At 35.2% G+C, this 23,306-nt stretch overlaps 1 protein-coding gene across 5 annotated transcripts in view; it reads left to right on the forward strand.

Moving 5' to 3' along the window:
• LAMA2 (laminin subunit alpha 2) overlaps positions 1-23,306 on the forward strand; it is an 811,978-nt gene that overhangs the window by 755,833 nt on the left and 32,839 nt on the right. For 3 of the 5 annotated variants that reach the window (XM_074187557.1, XM_074187559.1, XM_074187560.1), the window contains 5 exons: positions 2,347-2,485; positions 4,856-4,867; positions 7,959-8,079; positions 11,626-11,802; positions 15,447-15,595. In XM_074187557.1, coding sequence (XP_074043658.1) covers positions 2,347-2,485; positions 4,856-4,867; positions 7,959-8,079; positions 11,626-11,802; positions 15,447-15,595 — 598 coding nt within the window. The remainder of the gene's footprint in view (positions 1-2,346; positions 2,486-4,855; positions 4,868-7,958; positions 8,080-11,625; positions 11,803-15,446; positions 15,596-23,306) is intronic. The other 2 variants (XM_074187558.1, XM_074187561.1) reach the window with 1 other exon arrangement.

Raw genomic sequence — 23,306 nt, forward strand, 5'->3', positions numbered from 1 at the left:
GGGGGGAAAGATTTTTATCAATACTAATTTTATTGCTACTTAGTTACTTAGTTATCACAGGTAACTATGTGGTGTGATGGATAGAGTGCTGGGCCTGGGAAGACCTGAGTTCAAATCTAATTCAGATACTTATCAGTTATGTGCACACAGACAAATCACTTATTCTGTTTGCCTCAATTCCCCTCAATTGTAAAATGGTGATATCAATACCACTTAATTTGTGAGGTTGTTGTAAGGATCAAATGAGATACTATTTGTCAAGTGCCAACACAGGGCCTATTAGACAGTAGGTGTTGTGTGAATACTTAATCCCTTCTCCTAATAATAGAGAAATAGCAGAGAGAAAAAGGATGTAGTAGAATTCTCTACCCTGACTCACCTACCTTTTTTTCCTCTCAGAACCTTCTCTGTGAAGAAAGAAAGAAAAACATTTATATTCTAATGGCAAAGCTATATCTCAAAGGAAAACTAGGCCCAATTTACAGGGAACATTCTCTCACAGAGTTCAATCTATGAGGAAGAGTAAGCATCACAGGACCTAGAAGCAGTGAGAAAATGAGCAGGAAAAAGGGGATGGGGGTGACTAGGTGGCGCGGTGGATAGAGCACCGGCCTGGAGTCAGGAGTACCTGAGTTCAAATCCGGCCTGAGACACTTAATAATAATTATCTACCTGTGTGACCTTGGGCAAGTCACTTTAACTCCATTGCCTTGAAAAAAAAAGAAAAAAGAAAAAAAGAAAGGAGAAAGGAGATGCCCTACTGGGACTAGAGAGCGAGGCAATAGTTCAAATCAAGAAGGATTTGGCAGCTTTCATTACTTCTTTCCTCATCACTGGCAGCCCTTTTGTCTTAGGTTCAGCCTGGACCATATGAGAAACAAGAACAAGGTAGAGGTGAAGCATTGCCCCAGGTACAAGAGATTAGAAGTAGGAAGTGGAAGTGAGTGGTGTATTCTCTTTCTAACTGCCATTCTTAAGTGATTATTTCAAGTATGACTGGAAGTCAGAGATTGTTACACTTGGGGTTTTTCCTGGGAAATTCAAGAAATGCCTCGTTGTTGAACCTAGGTTAAAGAAATTCCTTAAAGGACAATATATTTACTATATTCCAAACAAAGATACATAAATCATAGACTAAGTTATAGCCTAAAGGATCTTTGAACTTCAAATGAAAAATCTCAAATGACATACTATTAGAAAAAGCTATATAAGCTGTACAATACTAAATAAGTCATTTTTCCATCATTCTCATCATCATCAACATCATCAAAATCCCCTCTATTTATTATATCTTTCTGCTTATAGAACAGTGTCCTGAGAGGCAGTTCTATCATACTCTACCAGGAATGGATGTCTATATTTATTAGACTGAAATATTTCAAGATCAAATAGCTACTTTTTCCACTAATGCAGACTGCAATCCCTAGGTATTAGTAAACTGTTCTGAGTTCTGATAGTCCAAGAAAAGCTACTTCTGGGGACCATCGCTCTAATAGTGAACTACTCTTAGTTTATTGTTTAGCAAATGTCAGATGACAATAGCAAAATAGCATGGAAAACTTGTACTCCTCTGTCACCCATAACTTTCAAGAATCAAGGTCATTTGGGCAGCTAAGTGGTGCAGTGGATAGAGTACCAGCCCTGGAGTCAGGAGAACCTGAGTTCAAGTCCTGTGTGATCTTGGGCAAGTCATTTAACCCCACTGCTTTGCAAAAAAACATTTAAAAAAAGAATCAAGGTCATTGCTACACAATGATGAAACATTAACCAAATTTGTGGAGGAATTTTTTGTCTGTTGTTTTTCTAGAGAGGGAGAAACTGGGACTATGCTTTTTCTGACACAGTTCAGAAAGGGCCTGAGTTAAAGTCCTGCATTTACACTGTTATTATCTTTGTGAGGCTGAGTACCACTTATACTTTCTTAGGCACAGTTTCTTCATTTACAAAATGATGAGGTTGGAATCAACAACCATTTTAAAATTTATGCTCCTATCAAATTCTCTTCACAATACAGACTGACAGCAAGTACTATTCAATTGACAGTCTTAAAGACTTTCCTGAGAGTTTGAGAGATAAAGTGATTTGCCCATGTTCTCACAGTTCACTTGTGTCAGAAATAGAACTTGAATCCAAGTTCAAGGATTCTTGTCTCCAAGTCTCTTTATCCATTCAACCACATTACCTCTTCTTGAAGAATATTGTTATTTGTTTGGCTAATGACTGTAATAATATAGCAAATTGGGAAAGCTGCTGTAAAGTATGAATGTGATTTTCCCAAGAGGTAGTAGAGGGGAAATTTTCTATGATTCATGCTTGTTATTAAATTTTTTTTTCCATCTCTTCCAGCCAATGTCTCTATTGTAGACATTGATACTAACCAAGAGGAAAACATAGCAACAACATCTTCAGGAAATAACTTTGGCCTTGACTTGAAAGCAGATGACAAGATATATTTTGGTGGCTTGCCAACCCTGAGAAACCTTAGGTAATGTCACTCAAAAGTGTAAGGAAGCATTCTTTTGTTCAAGTTCAAAGCTAAAGATGAGTTTTCATAGGTAGCTTTTAAGTTTGATTGAACTTTGCATTTTAATTACAGTTATTTATCAGTTACTGACTTAGAAATATCTTGTCTCTTTTTATATCTTTGGATTTTTGAAGATCATCAGAAACCATAATGCATACTAATCCAATGTGAGACCTCAGAAGCCAATGGATACATTTGATATTTTTGTTGACTTGTTTCACTAAATTCATCTGATGAAAAGAATTCTCCCCTTGATTAAAATTTAGGGCATTATCATTGCTGTTATTCTCTTTTCACATTCATTGGCTATAATAACACACTAACTAGAAATTGTTCAATGTTCTGAAAATTGTTCATTATTCTATGGGTACAGTATATATTTCTGACACTCAATAGCAGCATAATGCTACATTGGAGCTCCCTTATTAGTTCTACTCAGACCACTATGATTTTTCTTGTCTTCATGTCAATAATTTTTCTGTCGTTTTGTATGTCACTGCAATTAGGAAGTTTTTTTTAGCTGAAAATGCTTTTGTTTAATAGATATTTCATGACCCAGAAAAATTGCAAAATATATTTCTTATGTAGTTGAATGCATTTGCAATATTCCTGAAGAATATATAAGTGGTAAATCTATAAAATACTATTGGTACTCATAAAATACTTGAATTGAATGGAGATAAAAGTAATAGAATTAAATGAAATCCTTAACAGGAACCTTCATGATCACAGCTTTTATCGTGGATGCTAGAGACCCCCATCCAACCCTTTATAATAAAAGATCACATTTTGATAACAGAAACAATTTAATTGAGACCTGTGGAGATGGTGATAATTTTCAAACTATATGAAAATAACATGAAACTTGGAACTAATGCATACATGTACACATATACAAATACACACATGATTTCTACTTCCAAGTTATTCATATTTTACACTGTAGGAGCTCGAATTGTCCTTGAATTTGTCCTTGAAATATCCTTGAAACTACTACTTTGTCATGGTTAAGTATAGACAAGTATAATGATCATAGTGTATTGTATTGGTATCCTGTTAACTAGCAACGTGTTATAATGAATTATTAATGTGTCTCATAAGAAAAATAATTGGAATTCAAATATATTTAAATAATAATTAGTGAAATTATCAACCTGCTGTAATTTTCCTACCACCTGAGGATTCCTATCATTTCATCAAGACTATAAAAATTATGTCACAAGTTCTATAACTACATTCTATCAAGAATGAATGAAATGTAACCCAAATACATGTGTTTATCTGAGGTAGCTCCATAGTGAGGAAGTCCAGCTTTTCAGAAGTTGAGAGAGAATAGGTCTTTGTAAAACTACACTCCTTGTGTGTATTTTCTAGTTTAAAAAACCACTGTTTTCATAGTGTGCAGCACTTTATAATTATGAATTTATCGCTTGTCACATTATTTCAAAATAGCCTTTAGACATACAATTGTGATTGTTCAAGAGTCAAAAATTTACAGACACATAATTTGTCTGTTGTCATGATCTCAGTGATGTGATATAGTACAACATACACCTGATGGTACATAGTATTTGTAGGTATTGATAACCTTGGACTTCTTGAAAAGATAATATTTATGGGATATTACCATCTGCAATCACTCTTTAGATCAAAAGTTCTTAACCTAGGGTTGGGGAAACTTTAAAAACACTATATTTCCATGTAATTGGTTTCCTTTAAAAGCAATCCTACATATTCACCTTATGCATTTACAAACAATATTCTGAAAAAGAATCCATAGGCTCACCAGGGTGCATCACAAGGTGCTAATTCAGTCAGGGAAGACCTGATTTCTAATCTTGCCTAGCTATGTGACCCAAGGTAAGTCATGTGACCGCTCTCAAACGTAGTTCTCCCATCTGCAAAATCACAGCACTTTTCATACAGGGTTGTGAGAATGAAATAAGATATTACGTGTAAAGCACTTTATAAACTTTAAAGTTCTATATAAATGCTTGCTATTATTATTCATTAGACTATTAAAGGTGCTCCCAATATAAAAAACACTTTAAAATTACTGATTAGTATGATTAAAAATAAACAACTAAATTCAGGCATAAATTTTTAGAGCAAATGGTAATGAAAAGTAATACTATCATTCCTACAAAATACCTATGGGATGTGATGGGGAGGGGGATATTTATTTTTCTGTTCACTAGTAGGTTTTGTACTTATTTTCCTTTTTGATCAGTATCTATTCATTATTCACAGATTAATAAAGCTGTTTTCTTGTCCCCTATATGGAATGCATTTATGAGTAAATGTTCTCTTTCTTTTTTCCCCTTATCATAGTATGAAAGCCAGGTAAAATTTCTATTTATGCATGCCTCCTTCAAGTGCATGGGTTGAATAAGCACAGCTTTTTAGAGAAAGCAGCAGTGCAGAAAGCATAGTGATGCTGTTGCCAGCTATTATCTTGGGCACATTTTATAAACAAGTGGTTCTTTTTGAAACTTTTTTCATGCTATCTTTCCTTTACATAGATCCCCCATCTGTAGGACATGAGCTTTACAATGGTTTTCTAAGAGTGGTAATGAACACACTCTGATCCACCATTCATGGGTATAACCTATGGCCATGAACCAGAGTAAAGTGAACTGGCCTACACATGGATCAAACCCATGCCCTTGTTCTCCAAGAACCATGCTCTCTGCTAAATAGCCCAACCTGCTCTCCCAGCGCTTAGCATTGCAGTGTTGCTTTTTGCAGAACCACAGCCCTCCAAAGTTTCTCTGCACAGCTGTTGATGCATTGCTGTGTTTGTTTGGAATTAGTTCTGGAGCTGGCTGAAAGGAATATATGTATAAGGGAAACTACAGTAACAGATGTTTTCTCAGTTTAATGTACTTTACAACAAAGAAACCTAAGGTAAGGTCCCCAAACTTCCCAGTCATTGTTTCTTTTCTCTAGTCAAGAATTATAGTGCAGGTTTCTATGGAGGCTGGTCAAACCCAAAGGGATCCAAGAGTCTGAATCACTATGGTTAGGAGTAAAATTGACATTTTTTGGTCCAGTTTCAGTAGACTGATTGCCAAATTTCTGAGCAAGAGATAGAGAATCAAATTCTCTATGAAGAATATATTCAGGGGAGGCTAGAGGTGGCACAGTGGATAGAGCACAGGCTCTGGAGTCAGGAGTACCTGAGTTCAAATCCAGCCTTGGGCACTTAATAATTATCTAGCTGTATGGCCTTGGGCAAGCCACCTAACCCCATTGCCTTGTACAAACCTAAACAAACAAACAAACAAAAGAATATGTTCAACTAGAGAAATAATAAAAGGAATTGGGACCCAAAAATGATAGTACAATAGAAAGGAAAACAGAAAATTTTAGTGAACCAGGTGTTTTATCGTGTAATGTGACCATTGGCTAAATTGCTTGAGGGTGCTGTGCTTGCTGAAATGTAAAGACTGGTTTGTAGTAAAAATATATGCTAATAAAAATATTCAAGGATGAACTTGTGCTGCTTTGTAAATGTGTCCCTGAGCAGAGTAAAAATTGGAGCTTTATCTTCATGTATTTTCCCCTTGTCAATATGGAAGGACTTGTCTTCCACCTTATGGAGCCAGTGGAATGATTATGGTTTTAAAGTGTTATTTACATTTTTATAAAAGAATCTATTGGGGGGCAGCTAGGTGGGGTAGTGGATAAAGCACCAGCCTTGGAGTCAGGAGTACCTGGGTTCAAATCCGGTCTCAGGTCTCAGACACTTAATAATTACCTAGCTGTGTGGCCTTGGGCAAGCCACTTAACTCCATTTGCCTTGCAAAAACCTAAAAAAAAAAAGAATCTATGAAAAGAGGGCTAATTAGTTCACAGTAGTTCTAAGAACTTGATGAGTCAATCTTTCCTTTCATTTTGGAAATGAATATATAAAAGCCCAGGAGATACAGGAGTTTCCTTTAGTTTTAAAAACTACACAAGTTGTTTTAAGGGTTCAAAAATAAAGAAGTAATCACCAGAAAGCTAAGTCTTTACTTCCTAAAGAACTCAGTGAGTTAACACAAAGGATCTTAAGATCAGAAAAAACATTATCAGAAATACTCAATCGTATCCATGGAGAGAGAGTAAGACTAGAACAAGATTCTGTCCCCCAATTAATTCTTCCAGCATCTGGTTTGTATTCCCTATCATCATGTCCTGGGGCAATTTTTCCACTGGTCCAAAATGTAAATATAATGGAGGGACATTGAACTAGAATTATAAGATATGAACTTTAATCACAACTTGCTCATTATGTGACCCATCGCAAGTCACCTCCTTTATGGGTCTCAGTTTGCCAATCAATAAAGTGAAAAAGAAGAATGAACCAGGCCATCTCTAAGGATTCCTTCCATCTCTCAGCTTCTTAGAGTCTCTAAATGCTTAAATAAAATATGTACTAGCTAGCTAACTTGTTGTTGGTAACAAGTAGGTTTCCATTAAAAATAATGTAGTCCCATTTGTTAATACTGATCAGAGAGTTCTTGCAAATGATAACAAACAGTTCATAAACACACATTGAGTAATCATTTGCCTCTATAGACAGTGGAGGCTCACTAAAGTAACTTCAGGTCACAGCAGTGACATACTATCAGACTTAATGGACAAAATTGCTACATTTAAAGGCAAAAGGAATAAGCCGCTGCAAGGAAAAAAAAAAGATGGGAGAGAAGGAATAAAAGAAACATTTTGTGTATGCTATGGTAAATTCTTTTTTTATCAGTCTTATAATGAGTGAAAAAATGAAGTGTCATTTCTTTTGGAATGTGTTATTGCTTTAATCTAGACTAAGGACTTTAAAGTTAACCTGCAAACCTTTACAAAAAAAGTTATCAAGGATGAATAAATGTACTGACTTTTGTTAGAATTGGGAGCTTTCAAGAAGAATCTAATTTTATTCTGTCCTTTGATTAGGAAGAAAAAGATATGAAAGAGAAAAGTATTTCATTTTTAATTGAAGTTTCCAGAATCAAAAGACTTTGAATCTTTTAGCAAATATTTCTTTACAGAGATTTTTTTTCCTTATCATTGGGTTTATTCAGTCTTCAAAGTTGTATGCTGCCTAGAGGTGGGGAGGGAGTCTATTTACTTGTTTCATAGCAAAGAACTGAGCACAGAGTAGGACCTTAGATTATGCCTGATTCATGGTTGTGTTTTCCATTTGCATATTATATGAAGATGGCATTACAAAGAGAAATTTGCTCATAGACTTTTGCAGTGGATGGTCACATGTATATTTGTTTATAAATTCAGTAGATTCTGAAAAACAAAATATGCTATGTTCATGTGTGCACATGTCTGCATATGTGTGTCTGCAGCTGTGCTTTTTGCTTCATATAGCTTGCTCTGTAACCACAAGACTCATTCAATTATGTGTCAAACTGTCATTGCTATTATTTTTTTATTTTGAAAGGCCTGAAGTAAACTTGAAGAAATACGCTGGATGCCTCAAGGATATTGAAATTTCACGAACACCATATAATATACTCAGTAGTCCTGATTATGTTGGTGTGACCAAAGGATGCTCACTTGAGGTTTGTGGTGTTTGTTTACCTCAAAACAAACTTATATAATATGTATTTTTAATCACCTGAATGGGACATGCAAAAGTTAAGTAAATTGATTCAGATAGATTCTTCATTCACATCATATAGGTCATAATATTGCAATATATCAACTGTAAAGTGGCTCTTTTATTTTGTGAATTTCCATTGTCAAACTAAGTTGATGAAATGATAGTTTACACAATAATTATGCATGTTCAGCAGTTGTCTATAGCTTAGATCCAGGGTCTCTTTCATATAAAGCAAAGTTATCTTAAAGTCAATCTAAACCTAGATCTTCTTTCCATCCTACAATGTTGAGAGGGATGATTTATATTAGTATTTTGACCTTGAAGGAGAAGTTTATTTTATATTTTTGTTTCACTGGATGGCAGGATCTGGATCTTTCAAGAAATATTGACATGTAATAAAAATGAGACAAATCTATTAAGATAAAATTGTATAGGACAAAATGAAAAGTCCTAGACTTGGATTCCAAAAACCAATTGGGTAATTACAGGATGATGGTGGCAGCACTTCTAGAGAAAAGTGAGAAACATCAAATGATTTTAGCAAAGGGCAAGTTTAATTCACTATCAGTTTAAAGTATGACATGGTAGTCAAAAAGGCAAAAGGTATGGTGGCCCAGACCAGTACTTCATGTTTATCAGAATAAGCATGAAGCACTTTGTTCAATTCTCTACCCCTCCTTGTAGGAAGGACCCTTGTAGGAAGGACTCCTTGCAGGAAGTCCTGGTAGACTCAAAGGCAGATAATTAGAATGATAAAGAGACTGGAAATCATGCTATATGAAAATCAGTTGAAGAAAGTTAAGATTCAGTTTAGTCATTTTACACTCTTATCTGACTCACCCCTTTGGCAAAGATTCTGGAGTGGTTTGCCATTTATTTCTCCAGTGCATTTTACAGATGATGACACTGAAGCAAAAATAGGGTGAATGACCTGCTCAGGGTCACGCAGCTAGTTAGTGTTTGAAACAGATTTAAGCTCACAGAGATGAGTCTTCACTCTAAGTCTGACACAAACATCACTGTGTTCTTGAGGCTTAATATCTTCAGATATTTGACTGACATGTGGAGGAGAGATTAAACCTTATTCTGCTTGATCCTAGGACTAGTACATTAGGTAGGAAATGAAGAGAGGCAGATTTGAATTTGAGGTAAGGAAGCACTTCCCAACAGACAGAGCTGTACTAAAGACCTCTAAGGTCCCTTTTAACTCTGGGATTCTGTGAAGAAATATTAAAGGCTTGAAGGAACCTTTTGGACTGAGATTATCCAGTATTACTCTATTCATATCATAGCTACTCAAATCTTCCTAAAAACCATGGAGAAAATGAAAAGAACCAGTATCTTCCCATCTCATGGTCCCCTCTGACTGTCTTATATATGATTATTCAAAAACACAAACTATTATCAGGATAGGAATTTACACATTTGAAAAAGAAAAAGACTCCTGTTCTTTAAATAAGTGAGTATAAATAATAGTCAACTTTATCAATTACTAACATCTTGGAAACTCCAAAATGATATTTTAAGTGTAAAAAAAATTTTAGCCCCACTGAAACGAAATTATAAATCATTCAGTTTTCTTCAACCAAGAATGTTTGTTCCTTTTCTTTCTGAGAGATATGTCCAGAAGTTCTGGTTATACCACCACTTCCTTTAGTTGCTACATCTCCAGGGTCATGTGAATCCCCACCTTAGGAACTCTGTCCATTCAAACACTGTCAATCCCAAGAAGACATTTCTTAGTCTCAAAGATTCTGCAATCGCCTCTCCATATATCTATGACTTGACTGACCAGTCTCTGGTGCATGTCTCATCCCCTTGAGAGATGTCTATCTTCCTCTTAAATAAGAAGTGCTGAAAGCCTGCTGAGGTCTGGATAGACTGTAAAGAGATATAGTTCCAAAATGAACATTAAATAGATACAATCCCTTCATGTGCCAAATTAGGACTCAAAGAAGTTACAGGAAAAAATTGAAATGCGTCTACCAATCTTACTCTACAATTTCAGTATTAAACAAAAACTGCCACAAGAGCAGTTGATACTATACAGCCCCCCTCAGGCTCTTAAAATTCTGTCTCTCTGAATCCTACTGGTACTTCAGGGCTTCTACTGTTCATTCCATTGAATTTGATTTATAGCCGCAAATTGGAACACCAAATCATAGAGTGGGACCGGTTCTGCCACAGTGATTCTAGATGCACCCTGGGAAGCCTGGGGATAAGAAAAAGGGAAATATAGATGGAATTTAATCTTAAAGGAATGGAGTTGAGCTCCAAGAAGAAAGTTTTACTGAGAACTTTAATCTTCCAAAGCCCAGCTCTCATTCACATTCAGAAGAGATACATGGGGATGAAAAATTGGCTATAAAATGAATAGCCTGTATGCTTGAAATGATCATTCTGTAAAGCCACTTTTCAGTAAACAGGAATTATTTTGCAACTGGTGGATGAAGCAGAGATTCAGTGTGGATAAATATTAAAAAAAGGAACAATTGACCCTACTGTAGTTTTCTCTGAACTATCTCAAGCTCCTTGATTTGAAAATTGCAATTGAAAGCTCAGGAGATTAAACCTTCTGCTAATACCTGTCATTTAAATGCCTTAGCTAGACCTGCAATACTGTAAGGATAGTCTGCCTTCTAAAAGGCTCTTGCTTTTATGTCCAGAAAAGCTAGGGACGCTGACAGCTGACCACTTAGCATAGTTAAATTCATTTTTTTTAATTTCCAGAAAGAGTCAAACTGGCCTTGGTAATTTGTTAAATCACATAATGGCAATTGATTTATTAGCTTGTGACAAAGTGCACATCATATGTTAATAATATCTGCCAATCCTGATTGCAGTTACAGGCCAGTAATAGTAAATGGGCCATCCATATTTATGCTTTATTTATGTGTTTGGTTCATCAGTAAAACATTAATAATCAGTTGATGAAATGAAGGAGAATGATTAATTTTCAGTTTTTTTTCAAGTCAGATGTAGCAAACCCTGAAATCTCAAAATGGGATGCAAACCAATATTCATCTTTTATTATTTGATAGAAAAGCTTTAGAATGAAAGTTGACTGATTTAAGTTTTAAGCTGGCCATTTGGGACAAAGTTAAATCTGAAAAATAATTTTTAATATTGTTCAAGTATTCATTTATTTTATGAGTAATGATAAGGTTATTCTATATGCAGTTATATTGTCCATATCTTATATATTCACCTATTTGTGAACATGGTATCTCTAACCTTAGAATGTAAACTTCTTGATAGAAGGAATAGTTTCACTTTTATCTTTAAATCTCCATTTAGCACAGCATCTAGCACACATTAGGAGCTTAATAAATGTTCAGTGATTAATGTGTATGCTTGTCCAGGGTTTAGCATAGTGTGTGGTACACAATAGATACTTAATAAAAGATTATCAATTTTTTAGTGTATTTGAAAATGGGGTGAGACTGAACAGGAGAATCCATTTATATTTTATTTCTAAAAATTGTTTCTCTCTTTCTCCACATAGAATGTTTATATAGTTAGTTTTCCTAAGCCTGGATTTGTAGAACTTCCACCAGTGTCACTTGAAGTTGGCACAGAAATCAACCTTTCCTTCAGCACCAAAAATGAGTCTGGGATCATTCTACTGGGAAGTGGTGGAGCTAATAACTCACCAAGGAGAAAACGCAGACAGACTGGACAGGTATGAAGAGATATAGCACATATTATTTGTACCTGCAAGGCCTTGGGCATCTCTTTTTAAGGAAGATATGGGTACAATATTTGGAGTTTATGGTGTATTATTATTTTATTTTTATACCTGTTAAGAAAGAAAATTTTTCAACTTTCAATTTCCCTTCTTACCTTCTGAAACCAAGCTGATTTAATCATAATCATAATCACAAGCTAGCATGTATATAATACTTCAAGGTTTACAAAGTGCTTTACAAATATTTTCTCCCTTGATTCTCACAGCAAACCTAAGAAGTAGGGTCTATTATTATCCCTTTTTGGCAAATGAGGAAACTGAGCTTGAAAATGGTTAAGTAACTTGCCCAAAGTCCTAATAAGTGTCTGAAACTGGATTTGAACTCAAATTGTCCTGATTCCAGGTCCACTGTGTTACCTAAACTGTCTTTATCGATATCCATGCATACATCTGTTTGTGGATAATTTCATTTCTTATTTATAATCTCCATTATGATTTTTCTGAGTTAGGTAATCAAAGAGCAGGAAACAGGAATTTGTTTTGTTCACGCCAAAACATACATATGATTTATATTTCCCAACAAAAAAAAAACATGCAATCTAGTCCCAGGAAATTTTCCAGGTTGTATTACAGTTATCCCTTTCATATCATAGCTTTCCTCTTTGCAGTTTTGATATATTGCCGATTAAATGAGAATTGGGGATAATTTGGGGAAGCCATAAAGGCTATCAGATGACACAGAATAAGTATAGAAACTCAGAAATGCATGAAGTATATGTAGAATATTGTATAATATCAACATAATTTATCTTTTAATACTATAATAATTTATACTTCTTCTCTGACAGGAAAAAAGAGCCAAAACATTTTACATGGTTTTTAAACCTAAACCACATGATGTGGAAGGGATAGCTGTAATCCAATTCCCATTATTCTCTCTGATTCAAATGCAAAACTAGCTCTGTTGATTGAGAAGAGGTTTATCGTGGAAAATCTCTATAGAATCTAAAGCCAAGAGAAATGTTGCCTCATTATTAAGGGGAGGTTGGTAAGTCTATGAAGAGTTTCAAATACAATAAGCTACCTACATTATTACCCAAATTTCTGCTTTATGGACTTGGCCTTGGGCATTACTACTCCTATTCACTGTTAAGTGATCTCACACTAAATCAGCAGAGGCAATACTTCCTTTCTTGATTTGTAGATATTTCATTTTCCTTAATAAGCCTGTGCTTAATTAGCAAAGCAACATATAGAATTAGTTTCATAAATGCATTGGTATTTTTAAAATTTTTGTACTGAATCTGTAACTTTATCAATATAGAAAACTCCCAATGAGAAAACTCCCTCTTTTAATATGTATCAGCATCTTATACTCTTTAGAATGTCTGGGGGTCATGAAAGGCCAAGTGATTTGCCTTGAGGCTTTTACAGCCTCAAGTGTCAGAAGCAGTTCTTGAAACCAAGTAATCCTGACTCAGAACTCTATCCATTCTGTTATGCTACTTCTTAGTAATAATAGTAACAATAATAACTATCCATCAATGAAGTAATATTTAGGAACTATAAACAGCTTTCTAGGATGGGTTTCCATAATAAGGTAATAATTTTCCTTAATATTAATAAATGATTTGTCTCAGTGCCAGCTCCAAATTTCTATTACTCAGTGCCAAACAAATCAGTTCAAATCAACAACACTTAGACTGTGCTTAGAAAAATGGATTTTTCCTTCTTATTAAAAAATTTTCCCATAAACAATCTACTATAGCCCATTTGAAAATTAGTACGAACTTTAGGGTGATCCAATTATTTCTACATTTTAAAAATAGAGCTCTCTCCTAGAACATAGTGATATAAAAAACTGCTCTTGGAGTAAAAAGTGAGTTTATAATAGCCAACTTCTGTTAGACACAGGATTTGTGCTTTTCAAATTGACCTATTTTCAAAATATATGTTCTTGTCCATCACATTCAACAATAACATTGCCAGCAAATTTCATAAAGCTAGACTTGGGCCTTGAGCTTGTTAAGTTACTTGGCAGAATTTGTTGGCTTGAGACAAGCAGAGTTTAGAAGAGTTTTGTTAGTGCTGTTTTTTTCTTAATCAATCAAACAAAATATTTCTTAAATGAATACTGTGTGCTTAGCACTGTGAGTCCTTTCTTCATATGCTATGAGTTGAAGCCCAAATCTTCAGAATATTCTGTGTTCAACATAGTCATTTCTCACCAAGCCAGAGAGGAAATGATTGGGGCTATTGTGACTATCTGATTCCAGTTCCTCACCACTGAGGATAGACAACCTCACATACTCCTGCTCCATGAGTAATGGAGCAATACCTGACATCAGCTTTAGGAAATACAACTGTATCCAATCTCCCTGGGGTCTGTAACCAGATACCAAAACCATACTAGTTGTTATAGTAACCATGGCAAGAAGTAAGCAGGCACATTTTTTGGAAGAAAAATTGTTTTCCTCCCTTCTGACTGTGGAATGAAAAGTTACACATTTGTGATAACAATCTATTCAACCAGCAAGCATAACATACCTTCAGTTTCAACTGCTCAAAATGCCTTGAGCTCGAGAGCCCAACTAAATCCTAAAAAGCCAGCTGCAGCCTTTCTCCCATCAATTTTATAACATTATTTCTACTACATATAGATATGAAGGCGGAAACCTTTATTTACACCTTGGGCTTCTTGGTCAGCTGTAAGAGCAGGAAGGCATTCATTGACCTAGTACATGTACCAGTAGGGTTTTAAAGCAGGACCATCAGATTTGGAGCAAGAATTCTTGAAGCTTCCAATCCTAGCTCTGGCTTCTAATATATGATCTCTAACAAGTCACTTTACCAACATGAGTCTCTCTGTCATTATCTGTAAAATGAGGGGATTAGACAATACAACTCTGAAATCCTTTCCACTATCAGATCTGTGATCCTATGACCTTTTCTCTTTCAAGATAGTCATTATTTTCATCATGGCTGTTGAATGGCAAAGTGCATAGAGTATAGGACTTGGAATCAGATAAATCAGAGCTCAAATCTGCTTCAGATATTTAATACCTATGTGACCTAGGCAGGTCACTTAACTTCTCTCCATCTCAGTTTCTTCATCTGTTAAATGAGGAATAATAATAGTGCCAACATCATGGGGCTGTTATGAAGATCAAATGAGATAACACAAGTAAAGTACTTTGTGAATCTTGCTGATTATTATTTCCATATATGCATTATATTATGTATTACTATTAATATATTTTATAACATTATTATGCCATATGTTATAATTAATGTTATATTATATCATTATTACATATATTGTTATATTACATACATTTTTATTGCTATTTTATCCTCCCTAAGATTATCAGGGCTCCTAATCATAACCATGCATTTCATGCCATTGCCTGCCTTCTGGCTTTATATAACAGATAAAAATGATAGGTGTGTGAGTCAAATGCCTGTCTTGTTTGGAAGTCTGCCGTAGTATCCAGAGTACGGAGCCATTTGGCTCTCTTCCTTCAGAGTTAGAATCCCCGAGCAACTGCATTTGTAGTCCTCTCTGCATACATCTGTGACCAAGTGATTTCTTATTGCCTTATTCTCTCAACTAACCAGCTATCCATTCCCCAACATAGGCCTATTATGCTATATTCCTGAACAAAGGCCGGCTGGAAGTGCATCTCTCCACTGGAGTGAGGACCATGCGCAAGATTGTGGTCAAACCAGAGCTAATACCTTTTCATGATGGGAGAGAACATTCCATTCATGTGGAAAGAACAAGAGGGTAACAATAGCAAAATAGTTCTTAACTGCAATCCAATGATAGAGTCAAATAAAGCTTCTTCCTCAAAATTAGACTGCCTAAAACAGTGTAATTTTATAAACATATAAAATTGTCAATTGATTTTCATCTGCTTTAGACATTTAAAACTTTGCTTCTAAATTTAATATTTGGTATATAAATAGCAGCAAAGTATAATGAATAGCACTGGCTTTAGAGTACTGTTACTGGGTTGAAGTACTAGGCCTGGGTTGAAGACCTATCTGTAATACCTACTGCTTTTTGACCCTGGGAAGGTTTCATAAAGCTTCAGTCAGCTTTTTAAAATTAAAAATTATAGAGTAGGAGCTGATCTTGGAAGAAGCCTCACTTGGAGTTCCCTTTTCTAGTGAAATTAGAGGTCCATTTTTAAAAATCACTATATAGTTGTCCATTGATTATTATCTATCTTAGGCATTAGGAACTTTGTTATTAAATTGATTATTTTCTATATGAGAAGTAGGAAAGCATACTGAATATAATACAGGCTTCAGAGTCAGGAAGGATTAGGTTGAAAGAGAGCAGACCTGAGGAAACAAACAAATAAACATTTTCCCTTTCATCCCAATATAAATTAATGAACGACTCCTTTCTTGCCAATCTATGTTCCTGACCTATGGATGAGTGAGTTAGCCTTATATATTCCCATTTATTTCCTCAAAAGATTTCCACAGTTTTCTGGATTTTATCCAGAGAAATAAAATCAGACTAGTCTGCATATTTATCAGGCAAACAAAAACAAAACTAAAGACTTGGGGTGACTTTCCTAAGGTCTTATTTTGAGGTAGATGACCTCACTCCAGCCAGCATATTAGCAATTTGTTATAATCAGAGAATATAAGGAATAGACAGACAATTAACAACATCAATGTATAGGAACTGGGCAAGTCAGCAAAGACTAACCTATAGCATATGTCTAATGCATTCAGCAAACATAATTAAATTTCCTAGATAATGTGCAGAATAGAAAGAACAAGTGATTGCCATGTAATAGGGAGTCATGGCATGTACATGCATAACTCTAATACAAGGTAAATGATGATCAATGCCAGGAGAGCAAAGCAAATTTCCAGAGAGATTTAAAGAAGGGAGAATTCATTTCCCACAGGGAGTAAGAGGAATAGAAGAGGGGAGAAACTAAGGGATGGCTTCTGAACTAGGTGACAAATGAGCTGAAGCTGGCAGAAAGGATAGGAATGAAAGCAACCGAAAATGAGAGAAGCAGAAAGAGTACAAAGCTAGAAAAAGAGGAAAGACAATATAAATTCTTTGTGAAATTGGACTGTATCTTATTTATCTTTGCTTATCCTTAACAGATTGGCATGGGTGTTTTTTTCTTCTAATAAGTATTGAAAAATGTTTGTGAAGTGAACATTTAAGACTACACATCTCAACGAGTGAACATTTGAGATTACACAAGAGATTATTTATATCTCTTGTACAATTATAGAAGGTCCATCCAATCAGGACTAGCTAATCAGTCCAAATAACTATTGGCTTCAGGGGTAGTTAGAATCTCATGTGGACTATCTGACTACATAATGATGTAAAAAAGCCTGGAACAGAAATCAGATCTAGGTTTGAATTTATTACCTCTGTGACCTGGGGAACAAGTCATTTAATTTTTCTGGGTTTCAGTTTTCTTTTCTATATGATTAAGATGTTGGACTAATCTTTAAAATTTGTCAGTTCTAAATATTGATATTAGTTTCTTCCCAACTACTTTAATTAGTCTAAGATTCAGATATAGATGTATTACAAAGAAAATTGGCCATGTCATCCTGAGCTTCTTGAAGGCTTAGACCTAAATATGCCATCTTTATTCTATCCTCTGCAACTATGAAAGCTATTTGATATATTTGTTAGCTTGCCTGAAACTTCAGAAATGCTTTATGATTGTTGTTGTTGTTCAGTCATTTTCATTTGTATCTAACTTTTTGAGACTCCATTTGGGTTTTTTTTAAGATCACTTTTGCAAGGCAATGGGGTTAAGTGACTTGCCCAAGGTCAGACAGCTAGGTAATTATTAAGTGTCTGAGGCTGTATTTGAACTCAGGACCTCCTGACTCCAGGGCTGATACTCTATTCACTGCACCACCTAGCTGCCCCTCATTTAGGGTTTTCTTGCCAAAGATACTGGAGTAGTTTGCCATTTTCTTCTCCAACTCATTTTACAAATGAGAAAACTGAGGCAAACATGGTTAAGTAACTGTCACACAGCTAGTAAGAGTCTGAGGCCAGATTTGAACTCAAGAAAATGAGTCTTCTTGACTTCAACACTCTAGTCACTATGCCATCTAGCTACCCAGAAATACTTTAAAAGACTGAAAAAGTCTAATATTCTGAATAGATTTTAAACCCTGTGTCTGATTTTAGTCCAATTCTTACAGAAAGGGGAAAAAATCTGATGACCACAAGCAGAAAAAAAGTCATGTAATTTGCTGTTCTCAAAATAGTTTAGTATTCAAATTTTCAAAAATGTTCTTTTGTTCCAGTTCTGTGATTTCATTGGTTGGGAAACTCCTCATGAGCACTCTACATCTACCAATACAGATAGGTTCTTAGGATCCTTGAAAGTTTAGTGACTTATCCAGGATCACCCAGATTTAATGTGTCATAGGCAGGAGTTCAAACCTTTACCTTTCTTGCATATTGTATATTGCAATCTCTCTGTCTCTCTATCTCTCAATCACATTCTCTCTCTCTACCTGTATATGTCTGTGTGTATGTGTATATTTAACATTCTATCTCTCTCTCTGTCTCTTTTTTTCTTTCTCTCTTTTTTTCCTCTTTCTCTCTCAAATTATGCTGTTTGTTCTCTCTAAGAAGTTATCACTGACAATTTTAGTCCACATTGAATCTCCCAAGACCAGGTTTCTGCACTGGGGTATCCTCTGAACAGGTATTTTTGTAAGAAGGGGATTTATTGAACCTAACCTCTCAGCTGTAAACCATCAATGCAGTTTTTATTAGATTAAGCACAGTGTACATTGAAAGCTCTTCACTCAATTAATTGTCCTTATAAACAAACACTTTTATTGTCCACATATAATTATCTGGTAATGTAGTGGACACATCAGGATATAGTCACTGAACTGCTAAAATTGAAATACATTTTCTACTGTATTGTCTCAAAAAGCACTTGCAGGTCCAAAAAAAAAAAAGGATATATACACCATTACCTAGACTCTAGAAGAGACACTGTATGCATTAAAACCAAGATCAAAATGATCATTTTCATTTTTTTTTTTTGTATTTAAGTTGAGAGTGAGGACCCAGAAAGGAAGGAGGGAGGGAGGGTGTGAGGAAAGGTAGGTACCTACTTCATTTTCATTTAAGGCACTATATGAAACACTAGATAAATATTATCTCATTTAATCCTGGGAAGTATGTGTCATTATTATCAATTTTATAATTAAGGAAAGAGATAGGGGTTAAGTGATTCACACAGCTGATAAGCATATGAGACTGGACATAAATTGAGCTCTTCCAGGCACTCTCTCCATTCCATCACCTAACTGTTCCAAATGAGAGATAGAGGTGAAGGAGTGTATTTTAGAGCCAGGCAGTGCAAATGCACTAGGATGATAAATGAAAGAAAATAATATGTATGAAGGAAAGGAATATGTAATGATATTGGGAGAATATGGTTCCCAAGACTGTTCTTACTTAGTAGAATACTCAAGCAGCTATATGATTCAAGGAAGCCTTTCTCCTCCATGACCCTCCACAGAGTTTGTGTTTACTAATTAATATTCAAGTGAAATTTTAAGTACTCCTGTGGTAGGGAGGGACATATTTATAACAATTAGTTCTGATAGCTAAGAGGCAGTATAGTAAAGTGAGAAAAGAATATCGTCTGCTTCTGAAAGAAAGAAGAAGAAAGAAAGAAAGAGAAAGAAAGAAAGAAAGAAGAGAGAGAAGGAAAGAAACAAAGAAACAAAGAAAGAAGAGAGAAGAAAGAAACAAAGAAGGAAAAAGAAAGAAAGAAGAGAGAAGAAGGAAAGAAAGAAAGAAGAAAGAAGAAAGAAGAAACAAAGAAGGAAAAAGAAAGAGAAAGAAAGAAAGAAAAAAGAAAGAAAAGAGAAGAAAGAATGAATGAATGAAAGAAAGAAAGAAAGAAAGAAAGAAAGAAAGAAAGAAGGAAAAAGAAAGAAGAAAGAAGGAAAAAGAAAGGAAGGAAGAAGGAAGAAGAAAAGAAGAAAGAAGCAGAAGACTTGGGGTGGAGAAAAAGAGTTCTTACAATACTGTAGATTCTGCTACACCTTTTCTATTTGTCTTTCCTATGGAAATGTGGGCTACTTTGTACCATTACTTCGATTAGTATTGACAATAGCTCATCAGCAACATATGGTTCTCAAGAAGGTCACAGAAGAGTAAATGGGGGACTGGAGGTGCTTTGCTGAGGCCCCATTGAAGTTCCATAGCCCTGTATTTGAGGCTGCCCCATGGCTGTCCAGCAGTAAACACTCCTACATTCTCATCCTTAGAACCTGTTTTTGTGCCATCATTACTTACTCTAGACTTTACCCTTGGGATCTGGGAAAGAATACTTAAAAATGAAGTCTATAAAAAAATAATTTGGAAAGTTTTCTCCCAAGAGAAGAAAAAGAAACTGTTTCCTGACAGTGCAACAAAATATGAATTTCAGCATCATGTTAGTCCAATCCAAAATACACAGACCATATGGACAAGATTCATAAAAAAACAGTCTCATTTTAACATGCAGCAGAATATTTTATCCCTACCCTTTTATCTTCTGCTTAAAGCCTTCCACCTTAGAACACATATAATTTTAGGAACCTCATGATCCATTCTTCATGAACTGCAACTACTAATCTTTTTTTCCTCTTTTGTTCAAAATCTTGGACAAGGGAGATGAATTCTTTTTCATTTGAAACTAAATCAAGTAGTCATTGAAAATGTCTTTTTTAGTATCTACATATGAGAGGCATTATACTAGATGCTACGGATGCAAAGATAAAAATGGAAGTTACTACCCTCAAAGTACTTACATTCTTTTAAGGAACACAGCAGATGATAGAGATGGATAAGAGACACACAAAATATTCAAAAGACATGCAAGGTAATAGGGGAAGGGATTAGCAGCTCCAGGGGAAGGGGTGGTTTTGAGGAAAGGCTTAGTGAAGCAGGTTTTGCTCTAGCTGGGTATTAAATGAATTTAGAGATTTTAAGAGGCAAAGGTGAGGAGGAAGTACATTTCTAGTAATAGAAACCTGGCACAGCAAAATGGGAGATGAAATCACAAGAATGAGGAATGGTAAAGAGGTTGGTTTCGCTGTCTCAAGGATAATTATTTGTAATAAGCCTTGAAAATTATACCAAGTAATACAAAGTAACTTCGGAGGAGAGAACAGCATTGGTGATGGAGGAGAATCAGGAAAAGTTCTTATAAGATTATTAGATTAATAATCTTCACTAATACCTCCAACCAAGATAGTTGGAAAAATTCTTGAGATCATTGTCTTTCAATACTTTGTTTCCATACACTTCCAAATCTAAGCTGTCTAATAGAGAAATGTTAAGAGGATCTGAGATACTTCTAAATCTCATATTATTGAAGAGACAAACCACTATCTGACCTTCCTAGAGAGGCCACCTCAGCAGTAAGTAGTGTCAAGTCACATTAAATGATCCAAGTGGAAAGTGTTCTTTTAGACAAGTAGGTCAACTAGCTAAGTTGACTCATGACTTTTCTTTTCTATGGTTTTTTCTGAAGTCATAAAGCTGGATTTAAAAACCAGTACTATAACTCTGATTGGAAGTTCTCTGTTTATTCTGGAATTTAGAGAGGGAGAAACTATGATTTGGGTTTGTAATCCAAACATTTCTTCCTCAAGTCCTCCAAATATATTCATTCTTTGAACTGTGATTACTGGGTATTATGGGTACCACAGTTTCCTTCTAAATCCCCACCTCATGACACCATTTTATTTTCATGCTAGTCAATCCAGGATTTGACTGATTGGAACAATTTACAAGATTCATCCTCTAGATTTCCCAGGTTCCCTACCACCAAATCTCTTGCAGGCTAAACAGAATTTTTTCCTTATACCTTTCCACAGATTCTCTATAACAGCTCACCAGAGCTGTTTTAAATAGGTTTTAAATAGATGACTAATTAAAAATAAATAAAATTTTAAAAGGACTTTAGAAGGAAGTTAAGAGGCTAATAGGTCCAATCAAACACTACAAAAATATTTTTCTAATATTCTTATGGAGTATTCCTTTTCCTAAGAACCTTATCAAGAGATATTAAGTGAGGACATGACTACTATGACATCACTGGTAACCAGTATTCCTAAACGCATTGAGTATGTTTTAGGACCTTGAAGAATAGGGATTTAAATTGTAACTTCAAATCATATTCCCCTTGGCAAGCTATGATCCTGAGTCTCAACCCTATGGAATCTATTTCTCTGGTTTCCAATTAGAAGCACAAGAATCTGGATCCTGGACAGGTTTCTTCATATAATATGGTCCTTTCACAGGACTTTGTATGCCATACATAACACTCACCTGAAGGCATGGAGACAAAATGCTCCTCCAATTCCAGGTGATGAAAATCATTCTTACATTCCAGGAGCTGGTGATGTAGTGGATAGAACATCAGCCCTGGAGTCAAGAGGACCTCAGATAATTAGCACTAAGCTATGTGACCTTGGGCGAGTCACTTAACCCTGATTGCCTCAATCAAGGCCATCTCCAATTGTCCTGATTCATATCTGGCCCATGACCCAGATGGCTCTAGAGAAGAAAGTGAGACTAGCATAACCCTCACCCAAATTCAATTCACTTGCTAGTCATGCCATCATTTCCATCAGTCTTCCTTGAGAATAAAGAACAAACATCATTATCAGTGCCCAAAATGTGTTCTCTTGTTTTGAGTTGCAGGCCTTATACCATCTCAATTTCACTCTGGCCCTAGAAGCTTCTCTTTCCTGTCTCAGCTAGTATTCTCTATTCTGACTAGGCTACCTGAAATACATTCCATTCCCTGGTTAGATTAGTCTTCCTGAATCTTCATATTAAACTTAGTCTTGATGATGAAATTATTTCTTCCACCTGTTCTCTAAGTCTCAAGTCCTATGTCTTAGCCCGCCAGATTACATAAGTCTGAATGATAAATGTTCTCTATCCAGACTAAACTGAACTTGTGTTCATTCTGAATCCTTGTGGTCCTATTCTAGCTCCTTACACATTAGGGTAAATTACAGTGACTAATTCAACTATTAGTCAATTGTTATATACTTTTTCTTAATCTAAGCTCTAATAGCTTCCCTAATTTATGTTGAGTCCTAAGGACAAGAAGAGTTGATTACCAAAAAAAAGTTTTGGATATATATTTCAACAAACACAAAAATGCATGAACTTACAATATCATTATATTCTTACATTTCTCTTCTTCCACTTATTTGTAAGACTAGGCTATTTCACCAGTAGTAGTTTTCAAAATCAAAGATATCCCACTTTAATCTTATAAGGCATGACACATTAGAAAGGACATTGGTATATATATATATATATATATATACACATACATATTTTTTCTTAAAAGTATACTATGTGACAGACATGGTGCTAAGTTCTTGGTATAAAGAAAGAGACAAAAGACAATCCCTGTCCTCAAGGAGCATACAATCCTTCTTTAACA

Source organism: Macrotis lagotis, chromosome 5 (genome assembly GCF_037893015.1).
Source record: "Macrotis lagotis isolate mMagLag1 chromosome 5, bilby.v1.9.chrom.fasta, whole genome shotgun sequence".
Lineage (NCBI taxonomy): Eukaryota > Metazoa > Chordata > Mammalia > Peramelemorphia > Peramelidae > Macrotis > Macrotis lagotis.